This window comes from Macrotis lagotis, chromosome 7 (genome assembly GCF_037893015.1).
Source record: "Macrotis lagotis isolate mMagLag1 chromosome 7, bilby.v1.9.chrom.fasta, whole genome shotgun sequence".
Lineage (NCBI taxonomy): Eukaryota > Metazoa > Chordata > Mammalia > Peramelemorphia > Peramelidae > Macrotis > Macrotis lagotis.
In genome coordinates, this window is record NC_133664.1 from 129,889,892 (window position 1) to 129,909,494 (window position 19,603).

Here is a 19,603-nt window from a genome sequence, read left to right on the forward strand (position 1 = left end):
TCTTGAAATTGTGTAGATCTGACGTTAAAATACTTTGCAGATATATATATATATATATATATATATATATATATATATATATATATATATATATAGCAGCAAGCAATATATATAAAAGAAACCTATTGTATGTAATTAAATGCTTTTTTTCCCCTTTTTTTAACAGACCTGATGGAATTGGAACAGTTTCAGTGGAAGAAAAAGAAAGGTTCGAAGAGATTAAAGAAAGATTGTCTTCCCTTTTAGAAAACCAAATTAGCCATTTCAGGTATGGTTTCCCCTGTTTACAAGAGTACTGTTCCCCAGTCTGTCCTACCAAGGGCCACTAGATTATTCAGAAAATTACTTCCCTACTCAAAATCCTACAATGGCTATCCAATTGCCTACAGGATCACATCCTGTATATCTTTAGCCTTCTTCATGCAAAGCTATACTATTCCATTCTATTGTTTTAGTGTTTCAATCATTCTTTCAGTGACTACAGTGAAGAGCTCTTTCTTTCATTTGAAATTCCTTTATTTTACTTTCTTGGTAACTAATCTTATCCACCTATCAAGGTTAACTCAGTCTTTCTCCTCTTTGAAGCTGCTACAGTGATCTCTTCTTCATCTGCCCTGGCCTTATTACTTGCAATCCATACCACTCAATTGATGCTTATCATATAGAGCCTTACATTGGTAATTATGTTTATATGTTCACCTTACTTGAGGGCAAAGACCTTGCCAAGTGTTTCTTTTGTGGTCCTGTTACCTTGCACCTAAAAAGATAAATTAAATATTAGAGAGAAGTGAACTGTGGAAGGGAAGAGCTTGGGATAAAGGGCACAGCTAGGTTTTTGGCAAGAAAAAAGATCAAGTATTTACTTAAGGCTGAAACAAAGAAGTAGTGGATTTTTATGATTCAAAAATATGAATGGGCAGAATAGGTCAATTGAATTAGAGTATTTTTAAGGAATTTCCAATTCACTTAATTTTATATTTGACTGTTTTAACACTAGCTTTCTGACCTTGAGAAAGTCATTTTGCCTGTTTTCACATCAGAAAATAATATTGTCCATGTCCCTTCAAGTTCTAAATGACATGATTAACTTTTTATCATATGAAGAAATTGAGAATGATAAACTAAAAGAAGGAAAAAAGACATGAGATGATGATTATAACCAAGTATATGAAAGATTTTATGATCAGCTTTAAAAGTTTCTTATCATTTTTTTCAAAGATAAATAGGATTTACATTAAAATAGAAGAGATTTCAAATGGACATTTACAGTAATTTAGGGGTAATTCCATTGGACTTGATATAATGTAGAGCTTCATCCAAAAAAATAAACCTATAATATTTTTTACATATTTATTTTCTCTTTTTTTGGTATTCATCCCATTTCCATGAGATATATCTCTAACTAGTTAGCTTTCTCTCATCACAATACAATTATTAAAACTGCCCTGGGGATTTAATTTTACACATTAATGAAAACAGAGAACTTCCATTGAATAACCTACTGAAGTCTCTGCTATTTGATCATGTTTGATGCTTGATTGGACCCGGGCCAAGATATTTATCCTCTCTAGTCATCAGTTTCTTTTTCTGTAATATAAGAATGTTCTCTAAAGTCCCTTCCAGTTATAACTCCAATACCCTAATATTCCTTCTAGCATGAAGGCACAATCAATATACCTAGAATCTTGGCATAATGGCAGCTCAGTTATTCATTACCAGTCAATATATATCAAAAATGTTACAGCAGTAAAATTAGCTTTTATTAAAAACAATTTCTTATGGTTCATCTATAGAGATATAGTTACCAATATTTAAATTATTAAAGAAAATGTTAAACAGTCCTGAAAAAATGACAATTCTCTCATAATGTCAAACCAATATTTATGTTAAAAAAGTTGGATGTAAAAATTTTCTTCCTTTGATTGTAAATGTGACTATAAATATACGTAACTTACGATACAAGATATAGATTTTTAAAGAGTGATTTTATATGTTGATATATACATACACATAGATGTTTAGATATATATATGTAGCATATGTTTGTGTGTATATATGTATATTCACATGTTATCTCAAAAGTCTTAGTGCAGTTTTAAGCTTCAATAGTTTAACACTGCACTAAGATTTTTAGGATACCCTGAATATGTAAAGGCCCCCATAGTTTCTGTACCTCATTAATTCAGGATTACTTCTACTCTAGAAGTGTGTCAACATATTTACATATATGTATATAATGGAAGCTAATGCTAATTTAAAACATACCCAGTGGGATTTCAGAGACCTGAAATGCTAAAAGTAATCTGGTGATCAGTTGCATTCTTTTCATAAAATGTGTCACCTACAGTTTAATGTGAATAAACAATAGAAAGAACAATGAGTGGATTATGCAAATATGCTGAAAAGATTTAGGCTGGGGGGAGGGAAATACTGTACAAGAGCCAAATTTGTGTTTTACTTAAAAGTGGATTAAGATTGTGGATACACAAGATGATTAGAACCATTTTGCTAATTTGCTAATTGTCTGAAAGACCACTGTCCCTTCCCCCAAGAATAAAAGAAACCAGTTAACTTAATAACTGTCTCCTTACCCATTAATCTCCCAAAAAAGTGGAGGCGGGGAGGGAAAGGGGTCTTTGGGGGAATGTTTGGAGAAAAAATTTAGGAGAAAGACAAATATGTTGCTAAATGCAATTTTGGAGCAATCTGTGACCATATTTTTGTGACTGGTTGTAGGCTATATATATATATATATATATATATATATATATAATCAATAAAAACTTAACAAATTTGTGACAGTACAAACACATTTTATTTTTTAAAGCTATAAACTATTTTATTGAAATTTAATTTTATAAAATTATCTGAATTTAAAAGCAATATCAGAGAAAAGTATGACAACGTTTTTTTCTATATAAGATATTACCCCAGGGAAAAAAAAGGTTTGTGAGTGGATTAAATAGCAATGAATTAGCTTGGTATAGGGGAAATATGCTGGATTTTGGAGTACAAGGATCTGGATTTGAATAAATAGGGTCAGAATCCATGATGACTCTAAAACTATAATTCTTTAATCCCAGAAACCAAGAAATCTTAGGTGGAGCAGAAATTGTAAAATAAAACATTTAATCATGTTTTCCTAGAGCATGGAAAGCACAAGTCTCAGATTTTATTATCATTTATTTATATTTTTCTAAAAGAAAATGGTTGTTTTTTAAAGTAAAAGTACTTTTGATTATGAATGATTTGCAAAAACCCAAATCTATTTCTCTTGTTTCAAATCATCATTTTTTAAAAGATGAATAAATTATAGGAAGTTGGCATTCTGAGGCTAGAAATGTAGCTCAAGGAAACAGGAGGAACCTAGCCTAGAACCCCCAGGATGAAAGTGGCCATAGCATGCTATGGTGGAAAGGGGCCTTAAGAGGAACTTCTTAAGAGTAGAAAGGACATATTGCCACTTTGTGACAAGAATTTTCTGTGCAGCCCTCTCACACCTTTCTTAGCTTGATCTCTGTCTTCTGCCCATTCAGAGGAGCTGTGTAACATGGTACAGGAGAGATGTGATATGGATTCAGGTCAAGTTGCTACTAGTTGGTAAAAGACAAGCAGAAACTTTAAGTATGCTATATGGGAAGACGAACAGAGGGGTAACCCATGGGGAGCTAGAAAAATCACAATATTGTCCTAATAGGTAGAAGGAAGGTATCTGGGCTTCTGCTTGTCATTTGCAGATGCATATGTGTGATTTCACTTTATATTAAAACTTTTAAAAAGAAAAAAAGACTTTATTATAAAGTACATTTTATTGCATTCCCCATCATTATTCATATATCAGTTTTTGTATACTTTAAGCTCTTTCTTCCACAAAGGAAGAGAATACTAAAATCTTTCCTCTGCAGTAAGCTGTCTTAGCATTTAGGACATTTATGGTAAGAAATTGAACAAACTATGTTCAGTAGAAAGCTTCCATAATGAAATGGTGAGATTATATTCTCCTCACTGAATTCCACTGTTAAGAATTAAACAATGAATTGCCAGAGTTTTTAAATTATACATAAGATGTTTGACCTCTCATCCCTTTTTTGTTTGTTTCTTTTTAAAGATATTGCTTTCCCTTTGGACGACCTGAAGGTGCTCTCAAAGCTACACTCTCATTACTTGAAAGGGTATGTTTGTACTTGAATTTTCATATCCTTTTATTATTGAACTAGTGAAAGTTATACATTTCTTGACTACTTTTTTCCCTCTTTATGTAGTTTTCCTTGTCTCCATTGTATTCCATCTTCAGCCTTTTCCCTATTTGTAAAAATTCTTCTCATATATTTCTGTTTCATCACAATCCTATTTTTGTAAACCTGAGGTTTCTGTGGTCTCCTATGTGGTCTTCTATCATCCAATTTATTTTTCTTCTAGTGAAGTCACAGTGATCTTTCTTTTCTTCTGCCCATTTTGAATAGCTTAGTAATTCTCACAAAGATCCCTTCATTCTGCCCTTCTTTTATCCATTCACTTCCTTCTCTTATGATGTTCCATTGGTATGTTTTTGTTCATCACACTTCTTGTATATTCCATTTTTTCTTCCTCCTCTCCTCATAACATCCCATTCCTTACACTTAGAACATGTTTCCATTCAATATCCACTAGTTCTTTTCTTCCTTTTCATCCCAAAACTCATCTCAAGATTCAATTCTCCAATGATCTCTAACACACCATTGTTGTTCAACAAGTAGAAATTCATTTTCCCATAAAAAGAGAAAGAAAATAGGATTCCATCCTTGTATATCAAAAATAACATTTTTCTAAAAGTATATTTCTCTGCCCCATCTAAAATACAAATATTTTGAAGGAAGAAACTATTTTATATATCATAAAAAAATTAGAGTAGTGCATCAGTATGACAAAACATTTAGCTAGTAGGCCAGAGTTAGAAAGATCTGGGTTCAGATATCATTCCACCTCTTGACACATACAAGCTATATATAATGTATAACTCTTGCTAACCTGTTTGATCTGGGAGTGTTCAGCAACTCTAAACTCAGTTCCAGTGAAGGGACAGTAGAGTATGGGCAGAAGAAGTTTCTTTATTGGAACTTCAGTAAAACCATGTAAAGAACATTAGACTGGTGGGGGGGAGGTCAGGAGAGGAGGTAAGGAAATAGGCATATAAAAATAAGTTCTACTTGTTCTATGTTACCATTAAGAATTTATTGGAGAATTTCAGCAGCTCATGGACTGATCTCATAGCTCTGATTTATTGACTTCCTTTGCTAGCTCTTATTATTTCTTATGCTAAATTCATTTTAGTATTTCATTGCACCTTTCCACATCAGCACCTTTCCAATAGGAAAAAGAAACAAATTCCGTTTCAGGGATTATAAAAAGGAACTAAAACTGATTGCAAAAATAAGGTCTTTGCATTCTGTTTGGATTTTATATTCTAACCCTCTCTCCAAAGCCTCATCTATGATTGCTCTACCTCATTGAGAGCAAGATGGATTTGAAAAAAACTGGAGTCATAGTTTCTTGTTTGATTACATTTTCATAACACTGGAAATTTATATTGAAGAACTTCAAGCTATAAATTTTTAAAAAGTCTGGGTAAAAATTTACTGAGTTAATAACAACAATAATTGTATAAATGGGTAGAAGAAAATCCTTAAAAGCTCTTTCACATTTGAAACTGGCAAACTATTGAATGTACCCTCTGTTCAAAGCTCAATTCCTTTTGCTAGGTTGCTGCAAGTAGAAAAAGTAGGAGTAAGAAATTCACTCCTAATTTTATCCTCTGACAAGTAATGAAAGGTGATCTTTGTCCCAATTGGATCTACACCATGACTCTGGCAAAATTAGGAAGACATATTTGGGGCTACTTTACTTCACCCCTTTTCAAATGTCCTCATTAATTGGTATGCTAATAGTTGTTACTCCCTCCCTTACCTCCAAACTCTTAGCCCTCACAAAAGCCACCTTTCAAACTAGAGATCTACTGGCTTATATATAAAGAGAAAGTGTATATAAAGAAAGAAAAAGCAGAAGAAATATAATAGCTCACTTTTTTAATGGTCATTGACCTTTTATACTTCCATTGCCAGGAAGGGAATTAGATTCTTCCATTTAGCCAGTTATGTTGTGAAATTTTTAATTTAAATATTTCTCATATTCATAAAGTGACAGAGATTCACATTCTGAATAGTTTTAAAATATCTTCCCAAATAATTGAATTCACTATTAGAGGTAGGTGAGGGGGGGGGGGAGTTACTTTCAATTCGATTTTGGCTTTTCCTTTTTTAGCAGTAAGAGTTAATACAGTATATATATATATATATATATATATATATCCAACTCTGGAGCTAGGAAAATCTGGATTCAGGTGCTTTTGATGACACATCCTAGCTGTTTAAGCCTAAGCAAATCACTTAACCTCTTAGTATTCAGAACTATGGTCACTTAACCCCCATTGCCTAGCAAAAACCAAAAAAGAAAAAGAATAGAAAAAAGCAAGAATAGTATGCAGAACTACTGTCTACAACACTAAGTTACAGAGAAGTTACTCATTTGCATCAATGGAGGCAATACTACCCCTGCCCCCAGACCTCTCATCCCTTCTGCTTAGGTCTCTACTCCAGTTATCCCTATAAGTATTTCTGCTTTTTTAAGCCCAAGTTAACTTCAAATTCCTGAAACCATGAAACCAGTGAAATTAAGGATCTGCCTCTTTTTCTACCCTCAAAAAAATAGAGCAATGCTAGTTTCAGATTTATACCTATTTAACCCATGAGCCAATAAACCAAGGATTATTCAGGCAATAGAATGCCTTGTGTCCGATATAAAATTCCAGTTATATGTTGGAATGTTTCCCCCCCCATAAGATTATGTGAATAAAAAATGAATCTGTGATGAGACTGACTTTTACTTTCATTTTTAAATAGTCAAATGAATGTTGACTAATAAAATTATTAAATTCTATCTTAAGTCAAAATAAAACTGAGATGATTAAAAGTAGAGTCCTGGATGATAAATAAATTGTTCAAAGGAATAAAATATTAAAAATAGAAATTGGAATTTTATATTTCCATAGTGTTTACAGCAAGACAGAATATTAATAGGACAATGAATTCATTAAACAAATGTACTACATTTTAAATTTTTATTTTAATTTTGTGTCCATATTTTCCACAATTTGCTTTATTTAAAGCAAGATGACAAAAAGTAAGATGTGAAGAATTCGGGCTGACTTAACAAGCATTCAAATATGTGTATTGTATTTTATTTAAAAATATGCATCCATCCCTGAGTATTAAGGGAAAGCATTCATGATCATTATTTAACTGTATAAGTAGACAGTATGTTATGAAATTTCTCTTAGAATAGTTTACTTAAGAGTTTGAAAAATTAAGCATTCACCTTTTAAATTAATTTTTACTTAGCTTTTTAAAGAAAAATAAGAAAGCCATGATTTAAGAGTCCACTGAAAAGTAGTATAAAGATAGACTTTTGATTTTTCAGAGAAAGGTTAAATGTACACACATGGGCATTGAAAACTGCAATAAAATAATATTTTCCAAGGCTAGAGAAACTGTTCTCTACTCATCAGTAATAGCAGGTTACATAATTAAGAATTCATTGATGAGAAAAAGGAAAGTGTTCATTCAGAAGCAATTCACACTGCTCATCCTTGGTGAATTTTTGTTATTGCTTTGCTTTTCTTCTCACATTTTACCTAATGTAGTACTCAGAAAAGCAGGGCTTTGAACTTAGGGCATGCTTTTCAAACTTTTCATTTTTATCTTTTCTCATGCGCTGTAATCCCAATAGACAATTGCTGCTATGTTGGATGGTCTTGAGTGTTTCCAGAAAGTGGCTGACTACTAAGTACAGAATGCTGACCTGGCAATGTGAAAAGAGTTGGATATATTTAATAAATGAAAATTTTGACAAGTCCATTTACCAATTTTCCTTCCCTTTGATGTTGTAACACTGCTTACTATGAATATGAGAGTTGAAGATGTTTTATATGACTTGTTCCTGTTTTTTGGTAGGTTTTAATGAAAGATATTGCCACCCCCATCCCAGCAGAAGAGGTGAAGAAGGTGGTCAGGAAGTGTCTGGAGAAGGCTGCCTTGATCAATTACACCAGACTTACAGAATACGCCAAAACAGAAGGTCAGTGCAGTGAGCAATTGCCGAAGTGGCTGTGGGAGCCGGCAAGGCCTATTAACTGACTGTTCTGTGAGAAGTCTTTTCCCTTTCCTGAACAAACCTGTACCATAGCAAGGGGAAATGTCTCATTAAAATCTCAGCTGGTGAACTGTAGAGCTTTTTCCTATTCATTGCTATAATATGCCTCCTGGGACTTTGCTTGAATGAAAGACCCAGGCTTCGTGCTTAAGTTGTCCTTTGTTCTTATTTTGAGTTTTCAAGAAACGAAAAGGTGTTTTCAAGGGTTGTATTTTTTAGCACTACTGTAAGTATGTCTAACATTTCAACTATTGGCAGTGTATTCTGTCTTGATCAATAACAATGTAATGTCATGTGAGATTGTTTTCTGATATTCCGTACTCACGCTTAGAAATGGGAAACTTGTTGATATCGTCAGTGATGAAATAAACTGATAGAACTACCTAGAGCTTTTAATTACTTGCAATATATTAATGCATTTGAAAGATTAGATCTCATGAGAGAACTGTGCATTTTTTCTCTTTCTTTGGATTTTATTCATTAAGGATAATGATCTTTGGAATAATTTTAAAAGGATAGTGAAACTTGTGGCGTGGCCATGGAGCCAAATCTTTTCTTAAAATGCATAAAATGAAATAATTTAAAGGGAAGGGAAAATGGATTGTGATAATATTTTTTTAAAAGCATAAAATGATGTTTCATAATATGCATTTGGAATTAACTTTTGGAAGAATGAAAAGCTTTTCATTAATGATTTTTCAAATATACACATTTTTAAACCATCTTCTGATAAATGAGAATTTGAAAGTCCTTAATAATTTTTAAATATTAAAATGTTCATTTTAGAGTTGATATATATATATATATATATATATATATATATATATATATATGCATTACCTAATTTTGAAACTGCTATCAGAATCACAGAAAATGAAATTAGGATGATATGATTAACTGTAGTATGAATTCTTTTTCTCTCCAAATCTGGTCAAGTTCTCTGACAAGCATGAGTTAACCAACCTCCTGAGTGATTAACAAAAAAAGCCATCCCATCACTATAGCAACCAATATTATATCACGAGAGTAACAACATGAAATCTCCTTAGTTACCAGTTTAACATCATTAATTATGATATCATGTTGTGTTAAAGCAAAAGCGATGAATATTAGATCATTTGGAAGAAATGTCTTAGTATTTAGTTTCTAAATACTCATTGAAATAATTTTGATGGATTGGGGATATTGGGCTTTCTGAAAATTGATAAAGACAATTTAATGTAAAAATAGATTTTATAACCTTTTAAAACTATATATAAGGGAGGGAGGATGTAGAGGGAAAGGCATCCATAGACAAATTTAGTAAATAAAAAATTATTTTAAAGAAACAACCCAAAGTCTATACATAGAATGCTTTTTTCCCCATTAAAATCCATTAATTTATTTCATTTGGATCTCTGAGTTATCCAGGAATATTTAAAGGGAGAAAGGACTTTTATTTTCCTTTCCATATCTTGCAATTTTCTTTCTCTATTTCTGACCTGAGTACTCATTCCCATATGTAAACTTTAAAAATTTATTATACCATTTATTATACTATTATACCATTTAACTGAGATTTTTCCTTATTAATGAAATAGATATAACCTTAGGCCTTGAACATAAATAGTAACAAGAAATAGCTCTTGTTTACTTGTTTAAAATATAAATTATTCCCTTTAAATGAAATTTTATAATTCCTTTTCCATATATATATATATATATATATATATATATATATATATATATATATATTCGTAATTGGGACAAAATAACTTTTTTTTCTTTTACTGATACCATTGATAAGATAATAATGTCATTCATTACCTAAACATGGTTATGTGAGAATAATAGACCTTCCTTTTCTAGAGATAAAAAAATGCCTGTTTATTAAATATCCATGTTTATCATGGAAAAAAAAAATTCCATGCTCTTCAATTCTGTTGGCTTTAGCTTCTTAGGAGAAAGAGTAATTATTAATATATTTGGATTACTCCTAAAATCAAATTGCATTCTAGTAAAAATACAAAATGAGCCACATTTTTTCTGTATCCGATTAACCCATTACACTGGTGTGATTTTGTATGAAGTGATGTTCATTTTTTTTCTTCTAAATTCTCTTTGCTTATGTTTTAGGCCCAGCAGAAAAGGAAACAGGTGATTAACCAATCCCCTGCATGCACATGCCATTGTCTTTAGTGTGGTGTAGTGATGTTGTGGTGTTGATGTACCAATGTCTTCCTTTTTAATTTTTTAATTACTCTATTTTGGCCAGAATTCAGAGAAGACCCTGATTTTATTAGAGCTAATAATAGTTTAGTGAGCATTCTTTGCAAAAATAAAGTTCAGCAATTGATAGCACCTTTCTTTATGGGTTTAGAGAAAAAAGACTATAAGTTCACAAGATGTGAATTTCAGTATGAGAATCTGAGTATTCTTAGTGAACAATTTTGCACATGAGAGAGAGAGAGAGAGAGATCTATTGCTACTAAAGTTAGATAAGATAAAGAAAATTAATGTGTTTAAGCTATAAACATATGAGATTTATATAAAATGAAAAGTAAATATTTCCTTATAGAGAATACTTGGATGAACCATGGAGGTACACATCGGTATAGATGATGATCTATTTGTATCTTATGATGATGCTCAACTCTTTACCATATCCTATAAATCTTATTGACTGCCTAATGTTCTGGAAGCCATTGTCTACATCTATTAACATTTGTTAGGGTTATCAAAACTAGGATTCACTAACTGAGTGAGGCTTGTATTCTCAGGGAGTTTTAAAAAATTATCCAGGATATTTTATGTTGAAATTTTGCTTGAAAGCTAGGGATTACTACTCTCTGACCTCTAAAGAGCCTTTCTTGACTTATTTTTTACATATATATATATATATATATATATATATATATATATATATATGTACATACATATACACACACACACACATATATATATATATATAAAACTATTTAGCTTCCTAAGTGAAGATTTCCAGTAAAATCTCATCTTTTGTTTTGTCTAGTTATCTCTTCTTTCCAGCAATCAGTTATCAGGTTTATCTAGTTTTCTACAACAGAGTTAAAGGAAAACTTAAACAGGAAAAGGAAAAAAAGAACTACTTTGATGATTGCCAAGTATGGTTTAAAGTATGTGAACTAATAAAAACCATGGGTCTCCAGTATCAACAAATATTAAGTGTACAATGTATGGGACAAGAAGTTAAGAATTCACAGAATGCTAATTACTAGTCCTGTGACCTCAGACAAGTCACTGAACCTCCCTAGACCATGCTGTCTTTATTAAGAAAATAAATGTTGGTCTAAATAATTGCTATTTTAAAATTCCTTACATCTGTGTAGCCCTTTAAACTATTCCTTCAAGATCTTAGTTGAATATTTCAAAAAGTCTTGATTTCGCAAATGTTGGTATTCCCTATCCTTACAAAGATAGCAGTCTCCACACACTTTAGCAGATGGTCTTCTTGAGTTGCTATTGTCAAATAATTAATAGTATAATAAAAAGTTGCTATTGCCAAATAATAACAATTATAAAACTTTAACCTCAATCTTCTGATGATAAACATCTCTCTATAGACTAATCCATAGATCATAGGCAATCAACAAGACTCCACTTGAAGCCTTTCCAACTTGGTAGGACCTCTCAAAGCTTATCAGCAAGGTTCATGGCCTTTAAGAATTCTGGTCACCTTCACATCATCCATCGTAAAGCTCCTTAGTAGAGGACTGTTTCAAAATCTCTTATACATTTTATCTTTCTGTCCTGTTAAGTTAATGGAGTAGGTAGTATCAATCCTGTTCAAAGCTGAAGAAATTGAGCCACCAAAAGATTAAGTAATTTGGTTACAATGAATTAATGGCAGAGCTAGGATGAAAACCTCAAGTCTTCTGATTTCTTAACTATCTATGGCACCATAGAAGCTTACTACTTCTCAACATGAAAGTGAAAATATGAAGTATAGTAGCCATTTGGAAGTTGTCCTTTTCCGTTATAAGGAAGAGAAGTATTCTTCCCCCATCCCTTGCCCAACTTTTTCCTACTCTTTCTGCCATAAATATTTAAAATCTAATTAGCTCGCAAATAAGAAACTCAAGCAAAATGATTTTTATTGATTAGGACTATCTTTTTGAGAATAAAAAAAAAAATACAGTTGAATGTTACTCACTTAACAATCTTGGGAAACCAGACTGGATTACTGAAAATTTTGGATTTTATTTAAAAAATTTTATTGTAAAACAATTACAGATCCATTGTTTCCAAGTACAGTAATAATAATAATAATAATTGGTGCTTACAATAGACAGTACCTCAAAGTTTGCAAAGTGTTTACCTACACTCTGTCATTTGAGCCTCCCAACCTCCCTTTGGTGTAGATACTATAGGAATTATTATTGTCTTGTTACAGATGGGGAATCTAAGCCATTGAAAAATCAAGCTTCCACATGGTCTCATAGCTTGTAAGTAGAAAAGGTAGGAATTGGACCCAGATCTTCCTGACTTTCAGGTCCTGCAGTCCTATTCCAGTATATTTTGCAGAAAGATTTATGAGATTATCTTTTTAAATTAAATTTTTAGTGAGTATTATTTGAAATGAAAATGTTAATAATATGAAAGAAATGTTTAATATACTTGAAAATGCTTTAAAACAACTTCTTTTCTTGAACATTTTACATTTTTCTCTAGTTCAATTTAAACCATGAACTTTAGCTATGAAAAAATGTTTACCCCAGAACCTATGGCTTATCAGAAATCCCAAACTAATGAGGTTTTATTGTAAATATCTGAGGTGCATTACGGTGACAAAATATATATTCCAGTAGATCTGGGGCTTCTCTTACTATTCCCCTATTCCTGAGCCTTAACATGGTAAAATAAGTGATTTCCCACCTCCCAGAAGACTTTCAGGTGTTTGAATGGATTCATCTCTTTTAGTTACACCAGTTCACATTCCTACAGATTATTCAAAATTGGTAGTTATTTCTGACATAGCTCCTTGTTGTCTTTCACAAGTTATAGAAATGTCTCAAATTTTGAAGATAATCTGGTCCAAACACTGCCCCACCACCACCACCCTTTTACAGATAAAGGACCTGAGAATCAGAGAGCTTATGGTAATTAGTACTAAATTTCCTGACTCATGGACCTACATTTCCTGACTCATAATCAAGTTTCTTCTTTTTATGGGACAGGGGTTAGTCTGGGTAGGGAGACGAAGTTATGAGGGATTTGATAAACATTTATTAAGTGCTTCCTATGTTCCAGTCATTGGGCTAAATGCTATATCTAATGATATAATGCATCAGCTTCATTAGCTGTAAGATGCTCTCTAGAGTTGACCTGTTTCCTGATAGACTGATTCATAGCACATTAGCTTGGCTCATCCCTAACGTAGCCAATGAGAGCATCTGTTTCAGAAACAGGAAGGTGAATTTAAGAAAAGATTGTTCAAACTTCCCCCAATGAAACTCTTCCATTACTTATTTGTAACTGTATTACAAATTATAGTACCAGATTAAAACTAGCTATTCTAGAATTTGAAACCACTTAACTGTCAAAGCGTAAGGCATCAAATGGCACAGGATTTAAGAGACCCCAATCTATAGGGTCTAAAGACTCTTAAGTCTGCCAATACACATAGTTTTATTGCATATTTCCTCATTCCATCTTAACCCAGATATACCTTTATTCAGTCCTTGTTCACTGTGTAAATAGCAGAAGTACAAATTAACAAAGCTTATGGGTTTAAAAATCACTCTTTTAAAATCTTATCCTCTTTATCTCCCTTTGGGTCTTGTTTGCATGTTCAAAGAGTTGCTCGCTTCAGAAGCACATTAACTAAAATTGGAACTATACAGAGAAGATTAGCATGGCCCCTGCACAAGGATGACATGCAAATTTGTGAAGTGTATGTTCAAAGAGCACAAACATTCCATATTGGGAACTAGATATGGAGAAAATATATCATGTACATAGTTTTGTTGTCACAATTGTTTTAGTGATGATATTATTTGTACTATATGGAGTGATTATAGAAAAATTTTCCTTATTATTGAATAGGAAATTAGTTGTTGATTTAGAATATTACAAAGACAGACAGTTTACTTTCTCTTTCATTTGTTTTGTAAAACCATCTTTTACTCGAGTTGCATCTACTCTATTTTTAATTAGGGGCTTAAACTGCACATTGAAATAAACTCATTTTTATATCCATGTTTTCTTACCTTATGGGTGAAATATCATTTCTTGGAGTGAAAATAATTTATTTTTAATTCGAAGAATTACACATATATGAGAGTAGTACTCATAAAATGGAATGTTAATTCACTGTTTTCTTCCCCCCTCCATCCCCCAAACACTGAGTATCATATTGTGCCTGAAAATAGAAGAAAGAAGACTGCTCCTTAGAGCTTGCCATGACCTGTGATCCTTTGCATAGATTTGGTATCTCTGCTTATTATCAATCTAGAAATGCAGAGGTGCCCTAGACAAAAGGTACCGCACAGTGAACATGCAAATTCTTTGTGTGGTAAGAATCTTTTTCAGCACTCTGGTTGCCAGGTTCCCAGGTCTAACCCCCAAGTGCTCTCATTTTCCCAGTGTCTCAATTGAACTGGATAGAGTGCTTTCCCAGAAAGCTGTGCATGCTTACTCTCTTTAAGGGTAGAAGTTGAACAGTAAGCTGCCCTTATATCATTCAGATGTGTTTGCAGTCTGGATAACACTTTAACATAGTTCTCCATTATCAGAATATAATGAAGAACATAAAACTCAAAATCAATATCTGTTCTACCTGAGATTTAGCATATATGTTAACAAACACTAAAACTCAAAAGGGATATTCTGTCTTATAAATGTTGCCTTTTTCTGGAAGTGGTTAATTTATTAACACTACTTAACTAATAACATAATAACATATATTATTCCTTTACCACTTACTATGCAAAAGTTTCAGAAGTGACTCCTGGGAAATTTGATTATAAATGTTCATACATTTTAGAGGAATAAGGAATTCTAGCACTATGGCATTGAAGACTCTTGGGAACTCAGAGAAGAAAAAAAATTGTTTTCTGAAGATGAGGGGAGTGGGAAAAAAATCAAGAAATGTAGAGATAGATTTTCAGCAAAGAGAAAAGGACCGGTTCAGTGTATCTTGGCAACCACCCATAAACAGTTTAGATTCTACAGAGAGTGGACAGATTACCCATTCAAAAGCAGAAAAAGTAATAGCCTCTCCTTGATGTATTTTTTAGTTTTATATATATACTAACTCTGTTGATTGGGGAGGTTAGGAATTCAAGATCCATCTTTTTGATTTTGAGCTATAGAGGGATGCTGGGGTCCTTTCAAGTCTCTGATTCTGCAGAAGTAATGAGCTAACCTTAGGTCACATGAAGCAAGCATATATCTAGGAAGTCCTCTGAAGTAGACATCAAAGGTGATGATGATGTGATGTGATGATATCATGTGACCTTATCACTTATGGAAAGTGCTTTGATGGGGGATTTGTGCATTAAAAAAAAGAAAATCACTAAAGTTCCCACCCTAAAGAGCATCCATTTGAAAATTAACCTTATTTCAAGTGTCATAGGTTATTCATAAGGTTATGTCATAAGGTTATTCATGGATTTTGTTTTCTTCTGAATAAAATAAATTAAATGTTATTGTCTCCTTGAGCAGAAGACTGAGAAAATTATTGACATTTATTTGTGATTTGAGATAAATCAAGTTAATGTGTACCAAGACTCATTCTGGGAATACAAGCAGAAAGGAGCTTACATTCTAATGGTAGACAATAGCACATAAAAGGAAGTCTGGAGAAGTTACAGACATGGCTGGCCTGGGCATGTTCCTTAACTGGAAATTTGGTGGGGAACCAGCCAATTAAAGGAACCAGGAAACTGAGGTTCAGAAAGCTTATTGTCCTATCCAAAATTACCAAAGCTAGTTAGTGATAGAGTTAGTACTACAGCCTCCAAGTCTGATAAGATAGATAGGTTTTTACAGTAAAATGTCAATTCTCCTCATTTGAAGCATTTAATAATATGAACGTGGACTATGTTAACATCAGTTGTTGTGCTGCCCTTAGCATAAAAATTTGATAGGTTAATATGACAAGAGAAATATTTATGATATAAGAGAACCACCTTTTCCAATAGCCTTATATACTTGACCATTATCTGTTTACAAATCCATAATTACAATGCTTTTTATCTACCATTTGTAATGACACTTCAAAAATCTCTACCTAAACATATTTTTAGTCTAGTCCTATTGACTGTATCTGTATAGAGGGAATATCTGAACTGAAATTTTTACATTTTCTGATTTGTTAGTTTTTACTAATTCAGAGGACTTTCCTATCTTAGTTGGAAATAGATGAAGTTTTCCTGTAGACTTTTCCTTTATCCCTACTAAAACTATTGAATATCCTCAGAATTTATCCATGGTGAAACAGCATAGTTAAGTGCTATATCCTAGAGGTGGCTAGGTGGAGCAGTGGATAGAGCACCAGCCCTGGATTCAGGAGTACCTGAGTTCAAATCTGACCTCAGACACTTAATAATTACCTAGTTGTGTGGGTTTGGGCAAGCCATTTAACCCTATTGCCTTGCAAAAACCTAAAAAAATAATGCTATGTCCTGAGACTTGTGATTTGAAGATAACAGAAATTGAAAGCATCCTCAATACTTCCATTTGTGTTAGGAAAGTAGAACTAAATAACAGTTGTAGTAATGTCCAAGTGAAGAAGCAAAGAAAAATTTGCCTGACTGTGAGAGTCTTTTGCATGCACTTTCAAAGACTTTGTGTTTGTACTTTCAATTAGCTGACACAATTAGCTGTATTCTGCTGTTGCCTGTCATGAGTTATGACTGACTCAGATGACTATCTAACAGAAAAGTCAATCGAAGAAATGAAGAGAAACTTTTATTTGTCCTAGTAGCATGTTTGTTTTACTTATTAGACAAAAGATTTGTTTCTAAAGTAGAATTCTTTTGAGATTCTAGTGAAAACAAGTTTTTTAAAGTTTAATTCAAATTTATACACATCAAATTAGAAGAGTTCATTATATGACACAGCAAAAACATTTTACCTAAAAATAAGTTATTAAATATAAGTTCACTACTAAAAATCATACTCATTGAATCACTATCACATATAAAAATGTGGATTATTTTGAAAAAAGTAATTTAATGATGGATTCTTGGAATTTACTTAAGCTTCATTATAATACTGTTTTCAGAATTCATACAATAAAAACATTATAGGTGAAATTGCTTTATAATGAAAATGTTTTATTGTCCTTTGAAAATTATCCTTAGAGTACCTGATTATCATACTTTAAGGTTTGTAAATCCCTTTACATATTATCAGATTTAATCCTTCCTCCTATTCTTGCCCCATATTTCATTGATAAGAAAACTGAGACTGAGAAAGGTTAAGTGACTTTCTAGGGAACCCAACTAGTAAAGGTCTGAGACTGAATATTTTGAATTCAAGCCTTTCTGATTCTAAGTCATTCATTCCACTTGCTCACTTACTTAGAAGGATTAATGTTGATTTCTATTCCATCATAGAAGTGTTGTAATAGGATTCCTAATCATTTGCTGATGATAAAGGTGGAAAATTTTGTCTTGTGATTCATTAATTTATTAGTCTGAAGATGAAGATAAACAATCTTATTCCTTCTAGTGCATTTTATTAGAAATGGGAGTGGAAAGTTTTTTTTAATTCCTAATAGACATATAGAAATTATAAGTGTTAGTAACCAGAAAACTACACTTGCTTCATCCCAACTCAGATTCCTTGCACTATAAGGATGTCTGGATCTGTGAGACTTAAGAAAAGTGACAAATAAACAAAGATAAAAGATCTAATACATTCCTACAATTGTTTATTACATTTTCCAGCTCCTTTAGCTGTGCTCTAAAAAAAACATACTGGAGCTTGAATTTTTTTAATAGTTATTCTAATTTAATTCTGCTTTTAATACAATAATTATTGCACGCCCAACAAAATATATTGATAAAATACAATGATTTTATGGTGTCATAGATAAGAAATTTGAGCAGAGATAGGACTTTGGTATCTTATCTCCTTCTCCTCCTTTCTTTAGCTTTTAGCCCATACTCCTTAGATCATCCCTGTCCTCTAGCTTCAATCTCTTTCTATTTGCTCTTTCCCCTTTTCCTTCTGCCTGTCTCTGCAGCTGTTTTTTTTTAATTCCTTGACCCTGATACACCTTCAGTCATCATTTTATATATCTTGTCTTTCCTTCATCCCTAAATTTTGAATAGTTTACCTTCACTTTCTCTAGACTCTCACCACCCCTTTACTTCTCAAACCCTTGCAAGTCCAGTTACTGTACTGAAATTTCTCTCCTTCTCAAGACACCAATTATCCCTTCAGTTGTCTTTCCTTAGTCATCATCTTCTTTGATCTTTCTGCAGCATTTGGTGTTGTTGGCTACCCCTTCCTTCCAGATACTCAGCTCTCCTATCTTCCAACTCACAGATCTTCTCAGAGATATAAAGGAATCTTCTCCTATGTAAAGTTGTCCATTGCCCATTTTTCCTATTGGTTGAGAGTAACTGCATTAACCAGAATAGCTGGTTTTCCTATTATGCTGTTATAGTTTTCCTATTATGCCCCAAATTTTATATTAATGAGTCATCTATATAAAGAAATTCCTCACAAGCAATTCTCAGCATCAGTGGAAACACAGTTTTGGATAAATATGCTTACATGCATTCATAAACATGTATAATAATGATGGGGAGAAAAAAATGCACATGTATATACTTAGAAGACAGTACTTTATGGTTTAAAAAATACTAACCTCAGGGCAACTGAGTGGCACAGGGGATAGAGCACCAGCCCTGGAGTCAGGAGTACCTGAGTTCAAATCTGGCCTCAGACACTTAATAATTGCCTAGTTGTGTGGCCTTGGGCAAGCCACTTAACCCCACTGCCTTGCAAAGAAAAAAAAAAACCTAAAAAAATATTAACCTCACAATAAATCTGTGAAGTAAATAACACAAACAATATCCTCAATTTTCAGACAAGGAAACTTAGTCTCTGAAAGATTAAGTGATTTGCTTCTGCTTATACCTGCCTGAGATATAATTTGAACTTGGGTCTCCTGACTCCAAAATGAATTGTATGGAATTTCACAGATCTTAAGAAAAAAAGAAAAAGACTTCTAACCTATAAAATGTGACAATACTTCCTACATATAATGCACTGGAAAACTAATGAACAGTGTCATAGAAGCCCTATTTATAACAAGTGTGGTAGCCTTAAATTGTTAAGATCCACATCACCTCAAATTTCTCACCCCCAAAGAGTTTCTTGC

The 19,603-nt window shown here is 32.5% G+C and overlaps 1 protein-coding gene and 1 pseudogene across 1 annotated transcript in view; both read left to right on the forward strand.

Annotated features, from left to right (window-relative positions):
• The window catches only part of CADPS2 (calcium dependent secretion activator 2), a 713,380-nt gene that overhangs the window by 559,756 nt on the left and 134,021 nt on the right, over positions 1-19,603 (forward strand). Inside the window, exons 14-16 of the mRNA XM_074195280.1 lie at positions 17-268; positions 4,109-4,172; positions 8,046-8,169. Coding sequence (XP_074051381.1) covers positions 17-268; positions 4,109-4,172; positions 8,046-8,169 — 440 coding nt within the window. The remainder of the gene's footprint in view (positions 1-16; positions 269-4,108; positions 4,173-8,045; positions 8,170-19,603) is intronic.
• LOC141494631 (U6 spliceosomal RNA) lies at positions 14,062-14,162 on the forward strand (annotated as a pseudogene).